This window comes from Camponotus floridanus, unplaced genomic scaffold (assembly GCF_003227725.1).
Source record: "Camponotus floridanus strain SB8 unplaced genomic scaffold, Cflo_v7.5 scaffold134, whole genome shotgun sequence".
Classification (NCBI taxonomy): domain Eukaryota; kingdom Metazoa; phylum Arthropoda; class Insecta; order Hymenoptera; family Formicidae; genus Camponotus; species Camponotus floridanus.
The window spans coordinates 25108-45129 of record NW_020229253.1 but is presented as its reverse complement, the minus strand read 5'-3'; the positions used below and the strand labels follow the sequence as shown (position 1 = coordinate 45129).

Genomic DNA, 20022 nt, shown 5'->3' with positions numbered 1-20022 from the left:
TAAAGGGATGTACGCGGTGATAATCATCGCGATAAAATATAATGATAATAATAATCAGCGCACGTCGCGATTCGCGATCGATCGCGTCATCGAGACGAGGAGCTGTCTCACCTTTTTCTCTCCTCTTTTTCCCTATGACACGTAAATGCACCATGAATGGTTAACGGACGGAAACGAACGTGAAGCAAAAAAGAAAAGTGCAGCGTAAATTGAGCGTTATCCGCGATAATCGAAGCGGTGTTCGGAAAAAACATTGCGATTATCAAACTTGTCAGAGAGTCTAGTAAAAAGATGTTGCCGATTAAAAATAACAGCATGTGTAGCTAGGAATGTGTCGCTTTAATACTTAAAAGGTTATTTTATTTTTCTTTTTATAAAAGAAAAAGTTCTAAATATTGCTAAATTCAAAATATATTTAATCTGTCAAAAATTGCAATATTATTCAGCAAAACTGTGTGCTACCTTGTGGATATAATATAAAGTTTTTATATCACGTAAAATTGTTAAATGTCAATATCCGATGACGCTTACAATCGTCAGCTGTTCAAGATAAATGATATCATTCGCCAAGTTACAATACGAATCATGTATCTCGTACATTTTTTACACTCTCATATCGATGTCATTTTTTGATCTGAAAATACATCAGTTATATATATCACTTTAAACTCGCGAGAGACAGTTTTCCTCTCAATTACATTAGACTATTTATATAAATTGATGGTATCTGTATCCCAACGTGTCTTTTTCTCAATTATCGAGTTAGCGACGACAAGAGATTTATGTATTTTATTCAAAGTCAAAAGTTTATCGGATTAAGTTATTCTAAAACAACTGAATTGGAGAGAATGTATCCGTGAAATTAAAAATATATTTTTTCCGCGACAGGATAAAAAAAAAGAAAGCAAAGATAGGGATTTATCTTGCGGTTTATCCTGCCATGAATCGATTTCCGTACGCAAATGGCACGGCAGCAATTTCCGCGCGAGAGAACTTCCGCCGGCGCGCGGAAAACTTTCGCTCGCGGATTTATTCCGCTGAAATGGCGATTTGCACTGCAGAAAACGATCTCGCGATCAAAGAGACCACGAAATTGCCGCTGAAAATCGTCATCGGATCGCGATCGGATTCGTTGTTCGAACGCGAAATCTACCTTGTCTGTTTTGTTAAAAATTAGTTTCAGAAAAAGAGTCGATATTCCTCCCAAAATACAAGACCAAAAATGTAGAAATATTTTAGCGAATTCTTTTAAGTTTATCCGCTATAACAATTTTATCATAATTGAGGAAAAAAATTCAGCCAATTTATTTCTCTCTCATTAAGAGTAAAATTAATAACGAAAGCATATTCGTTCCAAGTTGGAATGGAACTCACAGGATACTAGACGTCGAGGAAGACCACGATTATCCTGAAGAAGATCTGTATATGGCGAAACTGGCAAATGGTTTAATAAACTAAAATCAATAGCGAGGAATAGACAGACGTGGAAATCTTTTGCTGAAACCTTATGCTCCTGATGGAGTCTGAATAATAATAATAATAATTCGTTCCAAGATGCTTGATATCAGCGATAATGCCGTTATTGACTGACTTTACCAAGACTTTAAAGAACGGACGGGGCGAGACATCATGAATATCTCATAAAAATCGTATATTACCATCAGGGGACCGTAACATTCGTCTGCTTGATGTCTTTTCAACATGAAAATTCGATCGGGTGGCGTATGTTCAATCATATCAGGGAAAAATCAGCAGTAACGACAACGCCATAAGTGATAACGCGTTATCCCACAACAAAATCCCGCTCCTCGGAGTCTCGCGCGCGTATACGATGTTAAAATCCCGAACCGTAAACCTCCATTTGACTGCATGTCGAATGCACCATGGGAACGTGAGAAAAGTCTCGCCGATAAAACGCCAGATAACTGTGACCTGATAACGACATCCAACATGTAACATACGCCGATACGCATTGTTCGATTTCGTCAAAAGACTCGTGTGTGCAGAATCGAGATCGAAAATAATTGCAAGATACAAATGGCATATAAAATATTTGAGAAATTTTTAATCACGCATTCGCAATATTTTTTAATTAATTTTATATAAAATTTATTCCTCTTTCCTATATACGCGCACACAAATGTACAATTAAAAAAAAAACTCCTAAAAATCGTGTGTTAAATGAATATCTAATAGAATTATAAATGGAGTTTGGTATGCGAGTGACGTAAATAATTTTTCATAATATACACCCGGCAGTGAAAAGAGTTATAACTGTGGTTAAGTTAATGCGATAATTTAGAATGACGCGTTAACGTTTCGCGCGCCCAGCTTTTGGATTCAATTATTTTACGCTCGAGTCCATTACCGTTTCTCCTCCCCCTCCTCCTCTCTCTTTCATCCCTCTTCATCCTCGCCGCCCCCTTCGATATTAGGGAAAACGGGATGCGGTTTTCGGGATGAACGAAATCGCTCGTAAATTCGCGTAGCTTCCCGCTCGACCACGGCATCGTCGTAGCTGTCATCGTTGTTGTCGTCGGGCCTACGATCTGGATCTTAATCCATCGCGTGGTTAACCAGAATTTAGCTCGCCGTATTACATTGACTTAGCGTGACTTAAGGGCGACTCGCGAGATTAACGTTGCCTTTATGATTCTCGAACGACCTGTTTATATCATTAATCTCAGATTATCGCCGAACAGAATTGACAAGACGTGGAGCTATTAAACGAAACATTCCCCGCGCGTTTCCCAAGAGTCTATTTATGTAATACAGAATCATGATGGAAAAATGTTTTTACAAACTTTACGTATAGTCAATCTTCGTTATTTTCAAAAATATATCAAGACATTATAAAAAATATTATAATTAATATCTCGTTTTAATTAACTGCAACCTATAAAATATATATATTTGTATACAATATCTGTTATAAATTTTATATTGCAAGTAAGATTTTCTCTTCAGACTAAGAAATTTCCCATTTCATATATATACACCCATTATATACAGGGTGATTCATTTTAATCTTAACAGGCAAATATTTTGAAAAATATGCGAGATACGAAAAAATGTTTCAGACAAAAGTTATATATTTTAAAGGAGACATAAGATGGTGGATGGAAACATTTTTTTGTATCTCGCATATTTTTCAAAATATTTGCCTGTTAAAATTAAAATGAATCAACCTATATTGTACAGCTTAAAATTAACGTCAAGTCTTAATCTCCTTTATAGACTATCGCTCACTCACCGGCCTTATTAAATATCACAAGGGGATTTACATTGTAGCTTAAGAGAAAAGGTGAAAAAAGAATTTTTTTTTAAGCTCTCAGACTAACGAAACGAATTATCTCACTTGCTTTGGATCGTCACGGGAAGAAAAGAGGAATTCGAGAGGAACGAGAGGATTCGAGGGAAGAGTGGATGCTCATAAACAGCCAGGTTAAAGCGGCGTTAGTCGTGACGAGAATCTCGCGTAATTCTCCCGAGATTGAAGAGATTCCGGATCTTCTCCTGACTCGTCGGTCGTTCGTAACAACGTTGCATCGTCTGCGAATGAAGGGGCGCATCCCAGGATTTAACCAAGGCGTCCCCTTGTCCGCTCTGTGTCCATTTCTAACTAGATCGGGCAATCAGGCGAGAATCCCGTCTGACAAACAATCGCTCCCGCACCCGTTGTTGATTAGACGAAAGGTTGACGAACCTCTCTATACGCTTTGATCTCTCACCGACTACGTCGCAATTATCCCGTTATAGCTTATAAACGATATATTTATGTTCCCTTTTCGCTCATTCAAACTGACAATCAACACGCGATATATTGTTCTTCTTTAAAATAAGAATCGTATACAAAAATATATAATTATTCCTACTTTAATAACAATATATTTTATTGGTTTCTGAAATATTTTAATTGCAATAAAAAAAATTTGAAGCTTAAATATAATTCATTGTTATGATTAGGACGTTTAAACAAATATAAAAATGAATTAATTAAATGAATCGAATATGCACTGTTACATTCTATGTAACATGATAGATTAAAACCAGATAAATGTAAAAAATCTAAATAAATCTAAAAAAACGTAATCAAATAAATGTAAAAAAAATAAATTTTAAAAAAAGAACGTAACAGTCCAAATAAATTGGCATCGTTATCGATATGAAATTAAGTTTTTTAATGCGGCGAATTATTTTAATGGAATTCGAAGGGAGAAATCATATTTCGTACATGACTTGTATTATACTTATGCTTCGATCGTGATAAAACTCATTTCTGCTCATACGACATCTGAATTATACTCGTCCCTTTCTCATTATAGCTGATTTGACTTAATCGATATACCTCCATAAAAATTACGACGCCGCATGAGCCTAATAAAATTAATTTAGCGGATGCGACCATCATGCACCATGAGCGAAAAGATCGACAATTATTGCATTATAACCAGAGAACGAGATAAATTGCACGATAAACTCGATTGAATTAATTGATTACTGATCGATCTAATGACCACTATATGATCATCGAAATCATCGCGAGATTAAGAATTTTTGTTCCGAATCATGAAAGAAATATGAAGAATGGAATTGTGTCTTAAATATATTGTACATTTGTGTTGTATCACATTCATTATATTATGATATCGTACATGTACATTTTCATAACAACTTTGTGTTAATTATATTTTCATATTAATTTCTAATTTTCATATTAATTTGTAGATTATCAGATTCTAGTAATGTTGTTAATGATGAAAAATAATATTATTTATTATTAGTACCAAAGTTATTAGTACTAAAGTAATCATAATGTTGATTATATCAAAATCAAATTTAATTAACGATAATTAAATTTAATATAAATTAATATAAATTATCTTAATAATATGATAATAATTTCACTTTATTCATATATATCGATTTTATTAGTCTAAAAGATTATAAGATTTTTTATGCCTGATTTTATAATTTAATCGAAAATTATCAAACATTTATCTATTCATAGTTACGCAAGACCGTTTGAGAGAACATTTTGCGTGCTACTTGGTTAAAGCTTATCAAACTGCAGGCAGATGCAACAATCGATTACCGATGAGATGATTGTAACGCATCTGTTCTACTATTTGCATGACAGTTACAAGAGAGAAGGCTCGACGTTAACGGTATCTACGAAAGATACATCTGTCCTTTCAACGGATATCAGACTACATCGTTGTCGGTTCGTGGATCGATATTGAAGATAGATGCAATTATTTCCGATAAGATGATCTCAATTAAGGACACCGTGACCTAACTTGTCTGTCGATCCACTTATACAATCTACTGGATGCAACACGATATCAATTATATTGTGTAGTATAATTATTGAGCATCTTTACAAATATTGTAGAAAAAGTAATAGTTCTTTTTAAAATAATTTAAAACTTTTGCCTAAGAAAATAAAAATTTTATTAAAAAAGTAAAAAATACAGTTATTTCCTCCAAGTAAAAAATTTTTTACTTGGAGGAAATAACTGTATTTTTTAATTTTATTATATAATATATTAATTATATACTATATAAAACAACTAGGGTAAATTAAATTGATTAAACTTTCGTTTAAAAAAGTTTTAAAATTCTCTTTTAAAATTATCTAAAGATTTTATTATCTATTTAAATCTCTAGAGATTAATTTATTGAATTTTTAAGTTTTTATCATTTCTATCACAAGGACTATAGTTAACTTGAAAATAATTATTTTTGCTTTGATTTGACGTTATAAAATGTAGCTGAAAGAATAACACAAAATATTTAGAAAATTTTATGTATTTCAACCCTGTTTCGCATTTCGAAATAGTTGTTGGCTATCGAGCGCAGATTACAATGCATCGAGTCGTTGTAACACGATCGGATAGTTCTGTAATCTCTCGCATATATTTCAACAGCAAATAAATAGTTGGAAATTGATTTAAAAACAACACAGAAAGCGATTGAATAATCAATGTAATCAAAAAAACTACCAAAAAAATGTAGCAAACTCTAAACAAATATATGTGCGCAAAATAACAATTTGAATAAAAAAATTTTATTTAAAAAAATAAAAAAAATAATGTAATTTATATATAAATCACATAATTTAATATAAATTTAATATTAATTAATCATATAATTTATATATATATATATATATATATATATATATATAATGATTTATATTAATATATTATATTAATATATATTATATAAATTACATTATATGTTATTAATACATTAATATATCATATTTATATTTACACACATATATATATATATATATATATATATATATATATATATATAATGTAGAGATTATTATTATTTAAATTGTTAAAGTTTTTATTGTATAAAAATAGATATAAAATTAGGAAACTTTTTAATAATAAAAAAGAAAAGAATTAAAAATTATCTAAGGTGATGTCTTTTTTAAATTATACAATATTTCTTTTATTATTTTTTTCAATTAAAGTATTGTATATAATAAATTTTGCGCTTGCAGTGATACCGCAATTGTTTTATACTACAAAAATAATCCGCAACGAGTGGTAAATTCTTTACAAAATTAAAGTGAGCTTTCGGAAAAAAGATGTAACTCTGTTTAAAAAGAGAGAAAGAGATGTGTATCTACAAGATTTCATTCCGAGACTTTCCAGTCTCTTCTAACTAAAAGTCTTGTCGCGTTTTTTCCTATCTTTTTTCGCTCTTCTTTCCTTCAGTGAACAGCCGAAAGTTGTATATGGGTGGCAACGAGCTTCATTAAATAAGCCTGGCAACTTTTGTCTAGCTTTTGAATAAGATAGTAAATTGGACAAACTTATCTGAACAATCAACAAGCGTATCAATGTCGCAGAAATTGCAAGAGCATTTTTTATTTACATTAATAGAGAATGAGAGAAAGAAAGAGAGAGCGAGAGAGAGAGAGAGAGAGAGAGAGAGAAAGAGAGAGAGAATGAAAGAGATAGTTTTAGAGAAAAAATGTCAAAATTCTGAATTTTCACGATAATTATAATGATACGTGATGAAACGAGAGCGATAAGCCACGAAGAGAGGTATTTCGAGAAAATTATATGAATACGACCTATAATCTCGAGTTTATAACGAAGTAGTTCGCAACTATAGTAAAACTTCAAAAGCGAGCCTTTGATATGGAACAAACTATCGCGCATCGCATCCTCATTTAAGAAGTTAAAAATGTATTCTACTGAAAATTGCAGTTTTCTCTTTTCGAGTGTGCTGAATTATTGTTGAAATACAAATTTGGCAGTCTAAATGCACAGAAATATTAATGATGACACACGTGTGTGTGTGTGTGTGTTAAAAATGTATATAATAATAAATTAAATCATATAAGTGTTAATTAACTTCATAAAACGTTACTACTCGAAAATATAATTTAAGTTATGTAATTGTATATTTAATAATCAATTTTTTTATATTTTATATCTAAAATAAAAAGAAAACAATATTCGGAGAAGTAATGTAATAATTATTATGTATCATTTCTAATATAAAAAAATTAATTTTAATACTATTCTAAGTTGCATGATATGTATAATACGTACAATATTATTTAACTACGTAACGTTTAATTTCTCCTAACACTATCGATTTCATTGTTTGCCGTTCTATATTGTTTTAATCAATTCTACATGAAAATCAATTGCTATCATAATAAAAAAAAGGAGAAAAAAAAGAATTTCCCTGCGATCAATAACTGATAAGAAAAAAATGTTCAATAATGTATTAGTAATTTCATTAATACATGCAAATTGCCATGAATTATATAGTAAATTAAACCGAGCAAAAATAAATCATGTGAAAATAGCTGCACGGGATGCAAAATCGTGAAAAAAACATGAAGATTCTTTCATATGAGATTTTTGATAGGAACCATTGTCGTGGAAACGTGAAGTGCGATCTTAATGCGCGAAAATCGCGTAAACAACTCCGTCGAAAGTTGGCCAATTTATGCGTTTCGTTGTTATTTACAGTATACAATGTACCATCCATACGATCCATAAATAAATGATATTCAAACGATTAATTTTCACGCGTTAGGAAATTCGCAATTAATCGGCATCAAAATCTGTAAGCAAGAAAAACTTGCTTATTTTTTATTCCGAATTAAAGACAAAATATTATAGTGTACGCGCAGATTATAGATTATTAATTTAGCTCAAATTAAAATAGTAAAGCGCTTATCGTGCACGTGATAAATATTAATCTCTTCCGTTAAATCTCGTTAAGCTCCCTATTAATTCGATGATACGTTATCTACAATAAAATTAGCGATATTCTAATTTGGAATTTTGCTAACTGTACGATTTATTTTAAGGCTCTTCTCGAGGTCAGGATTTAACGGCTAATGCGGGAAGACAAGAGAAGCTAAAATAGACTTAGAAATAACTCGGCAAAAATCGATTCGCGACCATTATATTCCCACTTGAGATTTGACTGTAGAATCATCTGGTCCCCGCGTATTTTTACCCTCCGCCGATGGTAGGAAAGAAAGTTGCGCACAGAGATTTAGCCGTCATTCTCCTACTCCTCAAGAGAGTCTAAGAATGCTCCGGTCCATATATCACTCGGAGATACGACGAGTTACTTTAAAAATGCACGTACGTAATGCATGATCAGGGCTGGGCGGATTCGCTGCTTGACCTTTGCCACTCACAATTATGTAATCGCAGTTTAATTTAGTCGATAAGTCTCGCAGAATTATTTAAATCACAAATTTTATATGCATCCTATACTCGTTCCGGAAATTTTTGGAGATACAACGCGTATTAATCAAAATATATACGACTATCTTTTTCGCGAATTAATATTTTTACCGATTTCGAGATTTACTTTTTACGAGATAAAAATCATTTAAAATGTAACTCAAGTATTGCTGATGTTTGAGACAAGGGAATTAAAAATATCGCAGAGTTGACGTGTATTAAAAAAGATGTCTTTTCCGCACGATTAGATTTGCCTCATAATTGAACTTTTCGTCAATAAACTCTTTCACTTCGACCATCATACATCTCGATCCTGTCGTGCGCGAAACAATAAAAATATTTAAATCAGTTCGTCGAAACTTTACGACGGGGTGTAAAAATTGAACGTTTATATACATTTAGAGTATGCGCTCCCGAAAGAAACTTCGGTTACTTAATACGCGCATAAACTTATCTCGAATGGACTTCGTCTGTAACATCAGAAAAGTGCGGTGCTTATTTATCTACGCGAAAGCTCTAAAAAAAAATCGCATTTCATGTCTCGTAAAAATGCTCATATTTTTGCAAAATAATTTTTCACGTTGCGAGAGTGATAAGAATTTGTGTGTTAAATTTAATTTATTATAAAAATCTGCGAAATAAATAGAAAATAATTTAGTTTAAAAAGTACGTATATGTGCTTTAGAAAGAGAGAGAAAATAGCGGTTAAAATGTATATCTTTTTAGGAATTGATATTAAAATAGCAACTGAAATCGTCGGGTCGGCAACCTTTTACGAATTGACAGCGGCCTATACATACAGGACGACAGGATTATAGGGGTACTATTGGTCACCCCATCGATTCAATAAGTGATAAATATGACCACCGTACTCGGTACGTAAGCCACACGTAATATCCTCTCTCCGCGATGCCAATATCGGTTTATATCATAATTTTTTCATCTTTTAAGATGGCTGCGCGAGTAGAATCAGGTCATAATAGGATTTCTGCTCGAGGGAAGGATACTACTACGGAACTTTACTATATACTGCCAATGGTTCCTACAAAACGAGAATGAGGATGAAAGAGGACAGAGGAGACACGGGGAGAAGGGAACGAGAGCGGATGAGAGATGAGCTTTATTAATGTTACCGTGCGAGCATCTTTCCGAGTGTAATATACGACAATATAGTCGTCTGTAAACAATTTTGCCATTTTTTGTCATCATTTTTTCACTTGCATAGAATTAAACGCGATGCAATTAATGAACGCGTGAAAGCGTTAATGATATTAATTTTAAAACACATTTTGACATTATTATTATATCAAAAAATAAAAACTAATTTTTTGTAGCAAAATTAAGATAAAAATAGTCGGCAAAATAATTTATTTACACATGTTACATACATATCATACAAGGAAATTTTTTCTCTTCCTAGTCTTCTTTTTTTCGAAATAGATTCAACATATAATAATACAATCATTTTTATTATTTTCCCAATTATTTAATTATGATAATAATCTTCTCAATATTGTTTTCTTAAAAGCGCGCTTAATTCACAGCAATTTAATGAATAAATTATCATCTTATAATTAATTCTTCATGATATTAATTATTAATAAAATTTAGACATATATTTTCTATTATTTTAATATCAAGTATTTTAATACTTGATATTGATATAACGAATATATAAAAATATAAACGATAATTAATAATTGATTGATTTGAAATAATTTATATAAAAAAATCTCTTTTTTACGATAAAATATTTATCAGAGGGATTTTATATTAGATTATTAATATTTTTTTCAAATAGTATAACATCACAATATGATTATATAAAATTAATATGGAATCAATAGAAATATGGATAGAAAGACCATCAAAAATTAAAATAAAATTGCTATTTATAAAAATAAATTATTAATTCCATAATACATCACTTTCTAAGAAACTATTATAAATATCGCCATAATGTTTTTTTTTTTTTATTTTATTGAATAAAGGACTCTTTTATATTATATAGTAGAACAAGTTTTATTATATAATAAAATAAATTTTTAAATTTATTTTTAGAGAAACAAGAGAAGGATAATTAAAATTTTTATATATTAATAATTATACCAAAACATAATTTTAATTTTTCGTTTATATTTTTATATTCTCATTATCTAATGTATTTCATATATGTATGAATGTGTATGAATGTGAATCTATATATATATATATATATATATATATATATATATATATATATGGAAATATAATCTTCATAAAAATCCTCCAAATTAAAATAAAAAATAAAAACTCACCAGCACGATGTACAGCAGTGAAGTCGTAGCAAACAATGCATAGCTGATTCCTAAAATGTAAATATCCAAATTAAAGGAAAATGTTTGATATAATTAATGTTTAATATAATTAACATTGAAGAAAATAATTATTATAGTTAGAGTTTAATTAAATATTTAATTTAATAAAAAACAAGCACGTATAGACAAGAAATAAATCAGTAATTAGTTTCATAAATAACGATTAAGAAATTAAATAAATTATAAATTCTGCTTACCTTACGTTGCTTCGCCGTTGTCTCTTCGGGCCTCTTCCTCCATCCTTGTATGTCTTTCATGACATTCATATGATTCTCACTCGCGAAAACATGATTAATTATAATTGTGCACACGCTAATCACAAGAATACGGCATTCTCGATCACTTTATTATATTCTCGATCACTTTATTATATTACGAAAACAACAAAGCTGAAGCTACGAATATGAAGCTACGAATTTGAAAATTGCTCGATCAAATGCACATCATTCATATATAGCCCGCATTTTGAAACGATATTATGATGTATACAAATAATTATACGAATTAAAATCAGAGCTAATATAACATTCGAAACATCGTCATTCTGCCGATAAATAAAGTAAATTTACGCGAAACACATGTTTCAATAAATATACACCAAAATTTTTGTCGGATTTATGTTATGCAATTAACGAGATATAAAATTAATTATCACTATATATTTTCTGATAAATGCGTCGCGATGTCCGCGCGATTCGAAGCCGAATTCGTCCCGCATCTGCCAGGTTTTATCACTAATCGAAATAAATCGAGAATATTGGCAAGTTTACTTCGATACCATGCTACGCGAATCGAATTAATGGCCAATTAAGACGCGATAGATCGTCGGAAAATATGTAATTGAAATACAGTATTTTACGCACAATTGATTTTCAATATACATCCCGTGAAATTTGCGCATTATTAATAAAACGGTCAATATCACATTACTACTCATTATTTAAATCACTCGGCGATCTGCGTATTACTTCGTACTCTTACAATGATGACGAGCAAATTCGATTTCAATGAAAAATTTCAAGAATGCGATATATATCCGAGCTTCGTTAAAGAGACAATTAACGTCAATAAACGCTGTAGTGAAATGAAAATTTATAATTCTCATTCTTTCTCATGCGATTTCTACATGAACTCGAATTAGTCGAGCGAAATAATCGTGCTTCAATAAGTAGCTGTTGCCTCGATACTTATGAGTTGTGTCAATCGCGAGAGTTGATTAAAATCACGCACATTCACTAATAATCTGTACTTGTTCACACGTAAAATAATTGCGTATTCTTAAAGAATAACGCAAAGACGCGTACAACCGCTCAGCTGTCGATCTACTGACTACTGACTCGACCGCGCTAATGTCAATAGGACGAGGCCACGTATCCTATCACACACACACACACTCTCTCTCTCTCTCTCTACACCGCCAAAACAAAAACAATACCGCGCATACCTCAGTGTTGATACCTCGCCCCGATGTTTCGCCCTATTATTAGCATTATGAAACAGACGTCGACAGATCGGCGGATCGGCAGGTATGTTAAATATTTATATTATTCTATTTCTCGCAGCTTTAAATTAATGTCGATAAGATTATCGCATAATTATAAATCGTAATTTATTGACAATCAAATCATTGTTAATTTAACAACGCATTTCTCAGAACAGAATAAAAATTTTCTCTATTATTATTTTTTATTTTGCTTGTTTATGAGTCACGATTTATAGAAAAAAATAATAGAAATAATTGCAGTCGTAATTTATTTATAATCAAATCATTGAATTTAACGACACATTTCTCACGGCATTAAAAACCTTCTCCCTTATTTTTGCTTGTTTATGAGTCCCTATGTATCAAAAAAATGATAGAAATAATTACATGTAAAGCACATGTATGTATGTGTGTTGAATTTATTGTAAATATAAAAAATGCAAAATGAAAAATTTTCTCGATATTATATACATATATGTATGATATTATATATAAAATATATAGAATACATCTCGTGTATAATGTTATATAATATTTATATAATATTTTAACGTATTTTTAAAAATTAATAAGATTCGAAAATTTTATAAAAATTTCAAAGACACAATAAAAGTTCAAAAAATATAACATTTAAATTTTTATTCAAGAAAAATGAGTAAATAATTTGCGACTAACACAGATAAAAAGTATTATTAATTAATTAAAAGTATTATCAATTAATTATTTAGCTAATATTTACAATAAGAAATTAAAAGATGATGTAATATAAGCTGAGCAGGGAAATCAATTTCACTTATAAAAATCAATATATAGCAAATTACAGATTATATAAATATGTTATTTGAGTTTCATTGGTTTTTTAATTCTATTGGATATTAATTCGTGGATCAATTTTAATCACAATTGTACTTCGAAAATTATTATGATTTCAATATTATCATATTATAATTTTCGACTTTCATTTTATCACTGTAGAATATATGAAATTAAAATACTGTGACAATTTTTTATGCGAAACATATACGAATAACAAAAGGTAATGTATTTAAGACGTATATTCAATAAAAATATAATACATAGCGTTATCCGAAAGAATCGGCCATGTATTTTGCAAAAAAAATAATCGTATCCATTTTCTGCCAATTTTATGACACTCTGTATGGTAAAATACAATATAATTCTCACGCGATTGTAGCAGATGTTTTCTCTCTATTCACGTTAAAAATAAAACAATAAACAATCAACGAGATGGAATTCTCCTCGTTAGCCGTGCTATGTTTTGTAGAAACGTCAGCAGGTAAATTTGGACAAATTTACTCAGAGTCGCTCGCAGGAAATAAGATCATTTCGCTCTCGGGAAATAGAAAACGAGACAAGGCAAGAAAGGGAGAAGCGCTGACGATAAATTAAATCTGCTTTTAAGAGTATTTACTTTACCGCTGGAAACGCTCATTAATGTCGATTGTGGGGGGATTCATTCTCATACGTTGCATTCTACACACGTCGCGATGTAGTTTGCCAATAGCGATGCGGTAAACTCTCGAAACCGACTGAGGAAATCAATCCGCATCTCGATCTCACGTAACAAACGAACTGAATTAAACGAACGTGGATCGTATTTACTACAACCGAAAGCGCTTTTATATTTTTGTGGATATAACGAAATGATATCGGAAAAAATGTAAAAGGATAAATTGATAAAGCGAATAAATCGTACAAAATAAATAGCAAATAATCGATCTCTAAAATTAAGATCGTGCGCGGGATAAAAATACAAATTCAACAAAACTGGAGCGACAACGGCAACAAAGGGTTGCCGATGATGCATCATCTATCGGAAGCGTAATTTTCACGTGAACCGCGTCGCGTAGGCATAATATCGGCCATTGTGAATTGTCGCGCGCGAACTTTACCGTACTCTTGTACACGACCATCGACGACGATGATGATAATGCGGAACAAAGCGAGGACAGACATACCGCTGGTCGTAGCATTAGTTTTAGCTCATTGAGAGCCGGAGAGCGATCACTAGGTGACAATTTACGCATCGGCGTTATCTGTCGAGTAGAAGGCAGAGAGAAACATCTGTGTTAATTCATTCGACGACGACGACAAAGTGCTCGCTTTCCAAGGTATACACCCACGATTTACCATTGTATTCGTCAATTAGTCCCATTTGTCGTAGACACCGGGACGTCTATCGATAATAGTCTACGAGGGTCGAATAATTCGTCTTGCTGCAATTGACCGCCCTCGGAGATTACTATCGTTATCTACATATACAGAAGAACTTATAAGGGGAGAAGATATATCTCTTGAATGTTCCTTCTCCTGTTCCTCTCGGATTTGTGTGTATGAAGACACGAGAATGCCTCCTCCAAATATACTCGACTACCGGTGGTTAATTACAGTTATAAGCTCCAAGAGTTAAAGCTGCGCGACTTGACGTATTTCAAGATTTATGCGTCTAAAGATGTAGGAAGAAGGAGAGAGAAAAAGATCTATATATACGCGTTTAGAAACGTTCGCGTGAAAGCTCCCTGTGGAAATACCCAAAAGGTCTAAGGTATCTGTCCCAGGTATTCGAACCCCGACAACTCGCAGAACGCACATTATATATATAATATTATATTATATAATCTGCATCTTACACATTATAGTATAATAGCGTTTGCATAATTTACGAATTCGCTAAACGATTAACAGTTCGGCTCTCTTTCCCCCTGTCTTTCTCTTTCTCGCGAAGCCAACAAGAGATTCGACAGCTTGTGAAGAGATGCAGCGAGTAAATTTACTATATCCTATATTAGATGCGAGCATGATGTAAACTCTCGGTAACGAGAGAGAGAATTCGCGAGAATTTCCAACAACTTCTCCCGCGCCGAAGGCTGCGTCGCGATGCGCGAAACTCTTTCGTTCCAATCAACGAGCGATTTTACGCGCACTTTAATCGCTTAATTGTTCGCAAATAATTGCGTACGAGCCGTTTCTTCAGCTAAACGCAAGCACAATTTCGAAACATTATAAATTTCAGCGGAGCGTGACTACAAATTGGCGCGGTATATTCAAGCAAGATTTTCGAAACAACACACATTTAAATACATTTAAAATATATAGGATAAATAGGATGTTTCTTAATAAATCCGAAGAATTTTAGGAGATGATTCTTTGTCGAAAATTAAGGGAAATTTTTCATATAAACATATATTCCTACACTCTTCCAAAAATGCGAGTAAAAATTAGTTTTTATTTTTTTCTCAAATTTGGAACAAGTTAAAGAAATGAAATTAAGTGGATATTTTCTACTGGTAAAAAAGTTGTTTATTAATATTTTTTCAGGCTCTCGTATTATTAGAAGGGGATGAAACTACCAACCTTTATTCAATTTTTTATTAGAACTTTTTAACGTTTATATGAAAAACTCCTCTTAATTTTCGACAAAGAATCATCTCCTAAAATTTTTCGCACTTATTAAAAAATATTCTGTATATCTACAGTAGTAACTAGAAATCTCTAGAGATTCAGTGTATTAATTATGATGATGTATTAGATATTTTGTAATTATGATGAAAATAATATGGAAACTTTTATAGATTTATCGAATCGCCAAAGTGCAAACGACGAAAGAGATTGATATCTTAATTCTTATCCTATCTAAAATGTGTTTTTCTGTTCGCTTTTTAAATTAAAAAGTGCATTTTTATAAATAGCATGAAACAGATTGCAAGCCGTGTAAAATAAATTTATAATTTGTTATAATATATAAAGCTTTTTTTAGAGAAATTATTATATACGACAAGATTTATTTAAATATGTTACAAATAAATTCAATATAATTCTCAGATTATTTACGAAGTTAACACGTTTTCTTTCAAATGTCAAGATGTACGAAGAATTAGTTTATTAAGATCATAATTCGATTTCATGCCATATATATATATATCGTTTTATTTTCAACTTGAAAACAACGAGTGCTGTATACAGAGAGCTTGCGTCGCGAAACACAAGAAATCGAGCCTCTTACCTTGCAATGGGTGCAGTTGTGGATGACGGAGTATGGCTGGGCGCAATCGTAGCGCGCCAGAACCTCCTCGAACTCGCAATGCAGCCTCGCGGCCAGGGCATCGACAATCAACAGCTTGTCCAGGGTATCGTTGCATGTCCGGCCACCGTTTAGCACCTCGAGCAGGCCGTCCTTGCCCGGCGCCAGGGCGTTGACTACCGCTTGCTCGCAGCAATGCCGCAGACGCAGCTTGCTCACGAACTGATATCGATCCGTTAAGGAAAGATTTGACGTACTCCGACTAGAATCCCCACAGATCTTCTTCTTGTGCGACTCCTCGAGATATAAAAGGCACTGTTCCCGGGCAGTCCGTACGCCCTCCTCCTTCTTTTTCTCTTTGCCAACCCCATCCTCGACCCTTGTTCTCGTCGTTGTCGTCGTCGTCTTCGTCCTCGCGCCGCTGATCCCCGCTCTCTCGATCATATCTTTCTCATCCTTGCATTGCATCGGACAGTACTTAGGCACCTCCGGTGGACCGCAACTACCCTGAAGGTCGGCCGGCGCTGGTCCCGCCAGATCGCAGGCCGACAGCCAAGGATTCAACTGGTTCACCTCCCAGGTGTATATTGTTTTGTCGGGAAGCGCTGACTGAGGCTTCTCTTCTCGATCCGATTGCTCTCGCTTTTCTTTCCTCTCCAGCTGCTGGTATTGCTGTTGCTGCTGCGGCTGGTGATGACGATGATGCTCGTTATCGGTATTATAATCGCTACCCGGAATGTATTGTTGCGATTGCTGGTGCTGGTGTTGGATGGTGACCGTCGACGACGAATACGATGCGTCTGGCGGCGAGGCGTTCCCTCGCTGCGCGGGATTCTTGGTGTGCGCGAGGGTCGGATTCTGCGTGAAGGTCGAGGTAAAGTGAGCCGAGGGACTGGTCGAGCACAGCAGGGGCCACGCCAGAAGATATAGCATAAATAGCAGCAACTTGTAATAACTCCTGCGCGTACGCGGCTTCTCCCCTGTTCCTCCTCCTCTCCTCCTAGTAATTGGCTTTTGGAACCAGGCAGTGTTATCGCTACGTCTCCATCTCTTTTCCTCTCTTCGTCCATGCCTGTCAAACTCCTCGTCCACTGTCGGGTGCTCGCAACCGTAATTATCGATGCGCTCCAACGACGAGGATGGCGATGCCCACCGATGATCACTCTTAGGCACACCATGATTAATCGCATCCACTTCCGCGCAGATGTAGTCCTCGCGAGATGCGTTTTCTTTCGCGTCTCTGCATCTTTGTTCGTTACTCGAAACACTAACACGCGCGTCGTCGTCGTCGTCGTCGTCATTTCCATTTTCGGTATGCTCGTCGCGATCCCCTTCGGGTCCACCGTGAATCCTCTTTCGCTCGAAACGCACTCTTCCTTCGTCGTCACCGTTGTCGTCGTCTCTGTCATCGCTATAGGCAGTGTAAGCAAGCACGTTGACAAAAGAAACGGCCGAGGCAGCCACGTCGGGCCTTTCCTCGGGGATCGGTCCTCCCTCCCGTCTTCTCCGTGCCGTTCCTCTTGCTCTTCGAGCGGAACGCGGGACTCGTCGTTGCAGCGACGGACGGTCGACGCGGAGAATGCGCGTTCGCGCGAGCGGCGCGCCGGCAAGGACGACGCCGTCGTAATCATTCTCGTCCTCGTGATCCTCGTGGCAATCGCGCGTGCGCGCGTGCACCACGCCGCGCGAAGCGGAATCGCGAGGGACGCGAAAGGCAGTGGCAATTCCGGCTTCCTCGTTATCGGGGCCGTCGCGATGTCGGCCGGTTTCCTCGTCGTGGAGTCGCGCGGCGACGACGCTGCGTGTCGGATCGCGAGTCGATCCGGAGAACGATCTGGAGGACGCGGCACGAACGAACGGGGCCGACAACGACGATGATGATGATGACCGCGATAGCTGCCGCTTCTTCTCTTCCCTTTTCCGTTTTTTCGACGTGGGTGGTCCCGTGAGTCCGAACGGATCGAGCCGCATGGGCGCCAGGAGATGATCGGGGACGCTAACGTCCCCGACGTCCCGTTGTCGCGCTCCTCCCCGTCGACGCTCCTCGGCGCGCACGTTCGGAGCCGTACGATGCAACGTGCTTTGCCTTCCTCCACCAACGACCGATCTTGTCGCTGCCGCCTCCTGCTTGTCGGTGTCGCGCACGCCGGCCGACGACGACGATGATGACGATGGTGACACGGACTCGCGGTGGACACGCGGCGTGGATGATCCGTATTGCGGCCGGGCTGCTGCAGGAGGCCCCGCATCGCTGCCACCAAGGCTGAGGCCCGCCTCTCGACACGCTCTTCGTTCCCCGATTCTCGACTCCTCGTGCTTCCGGGACGCCGCTCGCGACGCGGCCTGCAACGTTGCTACCGTTACTTCCGCTATATCCGCTGAGACGCGATGCTCCGGTGCAACGTGACCGATTCCGAGACGACTTCGCTTTCGAATGTTTCCTCGGAGGTATCCCGGAAGAAATACTCGAGAGCCACTCGATAATTCGCGCCAAATCCCTGTCGTTTTTCTTCTCCACCGCGCAGCGACACGCGTCGACGCCTTCCTGGACGGGTAATCGGGTCTCGACGTCTCTCCGCTCTCGATCGGAAAAACCCTCCGTTTCCTCTCTCGCCGTTCGCGTCTCTCGTCTTTGCGGTGGACGAATTCGCGCCACGGTAACCCTCGTCGTCCACTCTGTCCCTTTCTCGGCAAGCGTCCGTTCACCGGAGTATTCCCGCTGTTCGATGATGTCAGCCCCGCTCGTACGTCGCCCGGACCAGGTGCCCAGGTACCTGCCTGAGCGATCCGGGTTGGCGGGGCCCTTAGAAGTTCCCCTGGACCAGCGTACCACGGCCAACCGAGACAGCGATAGTCGCGGCTGCTGCGGTGGTTGCGGCGGCAACGACGACGACACCGGCCGCCGCCGCGAGGAGTTCCCTCGACGGCGACAGCAGCAACAGCAACGCAACGCGCTCGTAGTAATAGTCCACCACCTCCGCTTTCGCTTCTTCTTCCTGCCGCGCCACCTGCACCTTCTCCCGCACCACCACCTCGTGTCGCTCGCCGGTCTCGCGATTTCTCCTCCCCCTGCTGCTGCTGCTGTTGCTGCTGCTGCTGCTGTCCTCGCTGTGCCAGGTGTTGTGCGCCACTTCCGGGTGAGCGCGACGACGCCGGCGGCAGCGGCAGCTCTCGACGCGCGCGACGACGTTGCGTGTATCGAGGACGACCTGATGCGAAAGCACCTGAACAACACCCGCTTCGTCGTCGTCGTAGTCCCCCTGCCGAGGCTCGCGAGCTCCCAGGACGGGGTACCGAGGTTCATGCTGCATCCTGAACTCCCGGCTACGTACCCTCCTCCTCCTCCTCTTCCTTCTCCTAGCACCCCCTGCTGCTGCTTGTCGTCGCCGATGATCA

The 20022-nt window shown here is 36.3% G+C and overlaps 1 protein-coding gene across 1 annotated transcript in view; it reads right to left on the bottom strand.

The window, feature by feature from the left end:
• Positions 1–18616, bottom strand: part of LOC105250403 — a 59324-nt gene extending 40708 nt beyond the window's left edge. Inside the window, exon 1 of the mRNA XM_025406129.1 lies at positions 16609–18616. Coding sequence (XP_025261914.1) covers positions 16609–18597 — 1989 coding nt within the window. The 5' untranslated portion in view covers positions 18598–18616. The remainder of the gene's footprint in view (positions 1–16608) is intronic.
• Between the last annotated feature and the right edge of the window lie 1406 nt (positions 18617–20022).